Source organism: Arachis ipaensis, chromosome B4 (genome assembly GCF_059453495.1).
Source record: "Arachis ipaensis isolate K30076 ecotype BB chromosome B4, ASM5945349v1, whole genome shotgun sequence".
In the NCBI taxonomy this organism is placed as follows: domain Eukaryota; kingdom Viridiplantae; phylum Streptophyta; class Magnoliopsida; order Fabales; family Fabaceae; genus Arachis; species Arachis ipaensis.
Window position 1 is genome coordinate 135,126,770 of NC_142439.1, and position 7,443 is coordinate 135,134,212.

The 7,443-nt window shown below is 27.1% G+C and overlaps 1 protein-coding gene across 1 annotated transcript; it reads right to left on the minus strand.

Annotated features, from left to right (window-relative positions):
* Nucleotides 1-3,976: 3,976 nt before the first annotated feature.
* Nucleotides 3,977-7,443, minus strand: LOC107637149 (protein DETOXIFICATION 34-like). Its single transcript, XM_016340592.3, has 7 exons — nt 7,051-7,443; nt 6,105-6,730; nt 5,418-5,474; nt 5,075-5,313; nt 4,498-4,616; nt 4,168-4,254; nt 3,977-4,045 (listed from the first exon to the last, which is right to left on the minus strand). The coding sequence occupies exons 1-7, from the start codon at nt 7,441-7,443 to the stop codon at nt 3,977-3,979; spliced, it is 1,590 nt and encodes a 529-aa protein (XP_016196078.3).

Consider the following 7,443-nt stretch of genomic DNA (forward strand, 5'->3'; position numbering starts at 1 on the left):
TGTAGAAAGAATCTTCCTTCTACACCATAGAACTCACCTTTAAAAGATTCTAACTATCTAAATTATTGATTGGGATCATCACTCAATGTAATAAAAGTTTTTCTATATTGTGGCTTAGCTATTGATCTAATTCCCAAATAGAATTGTGGACTATATGGTTCTAGATCAGGTAATTTGGTAGCAACTTGATGTAATTTTCTATGGAGTAAGGATATCTTCCTTAATTGCAGCTTTTGACTCCACACCAACTAAAATCCGATCAAGTGAGTCCGGTAATCTAGATGCTATTCCAACTCGTTTCTCAACCTTTTGCTAGAAGTCTTTCTTCTTTTCTCTCTAGTAGGACTATGAACAATGGTATAATTAGCAATGTCTTCTTCAATAAATTTATTTATATAATTAATGTCACCTTCACTCTCGAAATCCTCATTGTTCTGATTATTAAATTTTTCCGGATTTGAATCTTTCGATGGCGCCCAAGCACCATAACCAATAGCTACGATGTTCTTAAAACACTGTTTAAACCTATATAAAGATTTAGGACCTTCATTCTTAAATTTAGCGAATTCTAAATTTAATCTGTTTAAAATATGCAAAAGAATAAATATAAAAAGAATCTAATAATTAAAGTTTAAAGATAAAATTAACTTATGTATTATTTTATAATGAAAAATTGACATACTTTAATTTCATCAGTCCCCCAAAATTCAGAAGTTAACACTGTTTTTTTCTCATGATCCCAATTAAGACTAGTCTCTTGTCCAACTAATTTAGCCCATAATTGAAAATAAGATTTAAGAGCATCCCATCTATTTTTTAGTTGTCTATGCATATATAGGAGTCATGTTTTCTAAATTTTTTTTGTAGATTTTTTCATCTAATTTTTTTAAAATGTTTATTAGGTCTATTATCATCTTATATCTCTTCTACACAAATAGTCAAAAATATTTCAATATTTTAATCATTCCATTTTGCTTTTATAGTTTTTATTTCTCCTTCATTTGTTGCATCCTCGTTTTTAATATTCACTTGACTTCTTCTTGAATTTAGTTTTGGAGTTATATTATAAATTATAATAAATTATATCAAATTTTATAATATATAACGTTAATAAAACCAAACAATAATAGTGAATATAATAATACACTAAATAAAAATAAAGTACTATAATAAAAAACCAAATAATAATAACATAAAGTAAATAATAATAACGTAAGTGATAACAAATTAATAATAACGAAATGATAAAAAAAATAAAATAAAAAGCTAATATGAAGACAGAAACAATATAAAAATAATAGGAAAAAATAACAAAAAATAAAAGAAAGCAAATAATAATAACATAAAGTAATATGAAAATGGAAATAACATGAATTACATGATAAGAAAGCAAATAATAATAACAATACGAAGAAGAAATGGTAAAAGAAATAAAAGAAAACAAATTGAAGACGAAAATAATATGCAAAGAAAGCAAATAATAATAACAATATAAAGAAGAAAGGGTAAAAGAAAAAACCTAATGACTTGTTGAATGCGTAAAAGAATAATATCAAGAAATAATATTCTTTCAATTTATATATATATGTCACAAAAACTAAACGAATATGTTATATTTTTATTTGTGAATTATTTTAAATTTTTTACTGTTTTATATTTTGATTTCAGTATATTTTTTTTATCTTTATATATGATAATATTTTATATTAAATTATTAAAGATTTTATTTTAAAATATTGCATGATTTGAATATTAATGTAGTATATTCATCAATGAAAAAAAAAAGGATAAAAGATGTCTTTTCAAAATTTTAGTAAGGATATTTTTATTTATCAATTATTACAAAACATCCTTTTTCTAAGGAAAAAAGATCTTTTAAAAAAAGATATAAATTATAGTTTTTTAAAAAAGATATTTTTTTAATTTTTCTAGTGCTTTTACTTTTAACAATTAAAAATTTGCTAAATACACTAAAAAATAAAAAAATATATTTTTTCATTAAAAAAAATATTTTTTATCAAAATAATGGCACCCAAAAAACAAGCACTTATTAATTTAAAGTTTAAACAATAAAGACACTAATCTCAACGTTGAAAGTTCCCACAGTGTGCCAACTAGCGTTGAGGCGGTTGATGTCTGGGTCCCATGCGTTCGTGCATGCGTCCTTACGTGCCATAATGTCCGAAGAACTAATAAATATCAACAAACGGTGCAAAAAAGAGAGAAATGTGAAAAAAAAAAAAGGGATAAGGTCAAAAGTGTTGTGCATGACTTTCATTTATAGTTTTTCTCTGGACTTATCTCGTTTACACTGTAAACGAGATAAGTATGGACATATCTCGTTTACACAGTAAACGAGATAATATAAGGCTCATATCATATCACGTTTGTAAAGATAAGACGTTACCACGTGTTCATGTCTTATCTCATTTACAATATAAACAAAATATAACTATACTTATCTCGTTTATACAATAAAAAAGTTAAATCACTTAATAAAAATTTGTAAATATTTTTAAATTAACGTATATTTTTAATTAAAATATTTATTTTATTTATATATAAAAAAAATCGCCCTACAATGCATCAAAATTAGAAAAACTACCTGCAATCTCATTAAAACACATTGGTGCATGCGCTCTCTTCCCCACTCCTTGGTTCCATGTGATTTCCTCCTTCTCTTCTCTTGATGTCCTAAACATTTTGTCATTTGGTGGAGAATCCTATTCATATCATCAGAGTTTATCTATCTTATATTTTAAAAAATAAGTTAAGTTTATAAATTAAAAATTTTTTATTAAAAATATAAAAAATAAAATTTTTAATATATTTATTTTATATTTATTAAATAAAAATATTTAAAATTTTTTATTAATAATAAATTTATTATATATTTTTAAGAGACATATTAACTAAATTTTTATTATTATTATTATTTATTTTTCAAAAAAAAATGTCATATATTTTAATTCTCAACTAATTTAATTGCTAAATTAATTTATAATTTTTTATTTTATTAAATAAATCAATCTCTTTCAAAAACTTTTATATAAATAATTCTAAATAAATGATAATTTTTTATTTTATTAATATTTAAATTAAATTAAAATTTTATTTATATTAAATTAAATATTAAATAATTTTTTTTAAAAATTAAATTATACTTAATAACTTATTATTATTATTATTATTATTATTATTATTATTATTATTATTATTATTATTATTATTATTATTATTATTTATTTTTTTAATTGGAGACCAAGCCTCTATTCGCCCCTATGTCTGTCCCTGCGGATAGATTGGCCAAAATATGTGTTGTATCTCCGTGCTTTCTTGGTGATGGAAGACCTCTTGGTGTACATCGTTTGTTTTAATTAGGAACAATCTTTGAGTTTTTGTGTTTAATTTATTGCCCATTAAAGAAAAGATGATTTATATGTGTGTTGTGTAAGTAACTTAGGCTGCGTTTGTAAAGGAGAAACTAGAAACGGAAGGTATGAGATAGAGAGATAGATATTTAGTCTTTATATTATATTTGGTGTAAAATATATTAACTGAGTTATATTTTATTATTATGTTTAGTTTAAGATAAATATAAAGATAGAGAGATAGACTTAAAATTTAAAAAATTAAATATTAAAATTTCAGTTTTATTTTTAAAAATTTTAATTTCTGTGTTTCCAAAAAATTTTTTGGAGATACTAAAATTTTGTGCTTGAAACTAAAATTTTAATTTTAGTCTCTTGACTACGAAACACAATATTAAATCTTATTCTTTTAATTTTATTCTTAAAAACAACCACTACCTTAATGTGTACTAAAGAGCATATGAAAGTAGGATTATGAATTTTTCTTTACTCTTTTTCTAATATCATTTGTTACATTACAAGTATAATAATAATAATTAAAAAAAGCTAAATATACTATGATCGAAATTCCTGATTTAATTTCTATGTGGTATACTAGCTAGTTACTAGCTCATGGAATGAAGCTCCAATTCTTGACCTGTCCATCTCCGCATTCGTTTTGATGCTTCTTCAACCTGAGAAACACATATAGAGAGGGTATTAACTAATTAATTAATTAATTAGTTACTTGAACTCGTATGATTTTTCCCCTTCCATTTGAATGTCACAAAATTTTAACTTTGGTTGTTAATTGTACCTCTCTATTCCAATTGGTAGTATAGATAATATACAGCAAGATCATTGTCTGTAATATTGTCCCACATATCATTCCAATCCAGATACCCTACAATTTCCGTATGCGATGAAGAGTAATGTTAGAATCCATGATAATAAGAAATTTGCCTATTTATAGATTAAAGATATATACAACTTAATCATAACGACGAAATCAACCTAATATGAAACTAATAAACATAAAATCAATAGATATATACTTAGATACTATATTCGTCTATTTCAAGAATTATTTTGTGCTTAAAGTGGAGGAAGTAGTTATCATAATTGGGTAGTTAAAAGGGTTCTTTACCTCCACTCTTAAGCCCATCTTGTAACCAAGAAGAAATCCAAGAGGGAGTCCAACAATGTAGTAACAAAAAAGGTTGATGTAAGCTACCAATGCTTGCCAACCTCCTCCAACAGCTACACCTGCATCATCAACACTTTAACCATTACATTTAAATTTAGAGAAACTCTTAGGACAGCAACTTTTAGTATTTTTTATCATTATTTAACCAGCATAAATATTAAATTATTTTTAACAAATAAATTTTTGTTAATTTATGTGTGTAAATTTTAAAAAATATAGGTGCAAGCTGTATTGATTTATGTGTGCAAAACTCTTGATAAATATAGATGCAAATTATGGATTTTTTTGCGTGCAAAATATCTATAGATATAGGTACAAATTATTGCTAGTCAAATGTTAGCAAAAAATGATAATATTTGCTAGTAACGAGCATTGCTCTTAAATTTGTATTTAGACACATTCTTTTCAACATGTATACTAAAAATCAGCTATCTATACATATTGAAATACACATTGAAAATGAGTTAAACAATACATGTATTTGTAACTGATTATTGGGATGATCTTTGGATCTAACCTGATATAACTGGTTGAACACTATTGAGTATCATGGTAATGCCAAGAAGTGATGCTAACTTAGAAACTGCCCTTTGCATTTCTACACTCTCAGTGAAAATGACAGCAATATGATCTTTTGCAACCATAATAATGACAGCAGAAAGTATTCCAAAGATGAGGGACTGAGTAACTGTCACAATCACTGAATACTTTGCTGCTTTCGGGTGCCCTGATCCAAGCTCATTGGAAACCCTCACACTGAGAGGAGGAGAAAAAAAAAAGAAAGAAAATTTTTCATTAGTTGTAAGAAAACACAAAAATCCTTTACACTGAGATGAGAAACTAGGATAGACAAGTCTTACCTAATAGCTGCATTGATCCCTATGAATAGCATGCCTTCCCAACCATCTATATTCATGCTGAACAGGAAAAGAAAGAAGCTAATATCAAATTAATAATTCAAGAAAAAAAAAACCAGGAAGCTTTTCTGGTGTATCTGTTTTAAAACTTAGAAATTTATCTTATTAAGTGCATTTGCTTGTGCCTTTTATACAAAAGGGGATTACTATTTTATTTTTATAACAAAATGGTGTTTTGAAGTTTATGTGATGGCTTAGATATGGTTATAACATCCAAATAAAATAAGATAATTTTTTTTAGAAAAAAAAAGTACGAACACGGGACACGGATATAGACACGACACGTGTGTCGAATATGTGTCGTATTCGAAATGTGTCTAATACAGAAATATGGTAACTCAATGAAGTGTCCGTACTTCATAGTTTTCAGAATCCGACTGAATCACTCATTTTTACCGAGTTAACCGAAACCAATCACCATATCGATTCGGTTTAGATAAAAAATCAATTAATAAATAAAAAAAATTGGTCAAAAAATTAATTAACCAATTAAACTGTACACTAATATGTATGTATATATACACTATTATATTGAGACTCACACCTCATTCAAGTACACATCAACCGTTATATATGTTAGTTCAGAATACAATGATGACTATATTTTTCAAGAAACAAAATTTGTCTTACCATATTGAAAGTGAGCCAACAGCAATAACTGGGTTCTCAAGGTGTCCAGTGAGAACAATCAAAGTCATGAAATACCAAATCTCAAGGCAAAGCATGATAGCTGAAGCAAAAGACAACTTGGTAAAATTCCAAAGATCCTTAAATGCTAACCATGACAAACCCTTCCACCCTTCAGTGCACCAATTAACAACATAAACCAATTGTGACAAAGAAATTCCCCAAGCAGTTATATTATATGCTGCAGCAGCACCTGCTGTTCCCCAACCAAGCAACTTGATGAAAAGTGCAAGAATGCCAATGTGGACAATGAGGGATACAAAACCAAGCCATGCTAGAATTGCAACTCTACTTTGTGCTTGCAAGAACTTTTGTGTGGTGAAATTGATGGCCAAGGAGAACATCTGAGGGATGCTTTGGATTGTGAATGTTCCAGCAAGCTCAGCAATTTCATGATCTTGACCAAGGAGTATTAGGATTGGTTCAGAATAAATGTAAATTGGTAAGAGCAATATGCATGCACCAAATAAGATTATCCAAGATCTTTGCATATATATTCCAAGCATTTCTACTTGTCCAGCACCATATGCTTGACCACATAGAGTCTCTAGTGCACTAGCCATACCTAGCTGCAAAATTTGTGTAACAACTTAACAACTCTTTATTTTCTTTCATTTTTTTTATTTTTTTTGTAGAACTTAAGCAAGAATTATAATTACCCATGTATTTTCTGTGTTTTGAAAAGTGAAAATAGGATGTTGAAATAGATTTTTTTTTTATCTATACTTATATACAAATTGAAATAGGATGTTGAAATATTCATAGGTACCTATATATCATTTTTAACTATATTTAGAAAATTTTTACTTTGATTTTTCCTATGCAAATGAAAATGTCACAATAATCAAGTAGATATTTAGAATGAATATGCTAATTTTAGAGCCCTTACCAAGAATCCAAATGATAAATTTGAGATGACAGAGAGGGAGATAGCAACTGCAGAAAGCTCCAAATTACCAAGATGGCCAACAAATATATTTGTGAAGGAATTAACAGCATAATTGCATAGTATATTGAAAGCAATAGGTCCTGCAATGGCCCAAAGCTTAATAGACTCCAAAATAAACACATGAATAAAATCTTTTAATCCATTTATTCCATGTTCATAGTCACCTAAATTTATCTCCACTAATCCATCAGGTGCATGATGAAGCTCTGCAGCTTCCAAAGAAGAAGAAACAACAAACAATGGTGTCTCACCCTTTGTTATATTAACACCATCCTTAGAGGATAATTCACCAGAGGATGAGCCATTATTGCTCTCCTCTGAATAACTCTTCAT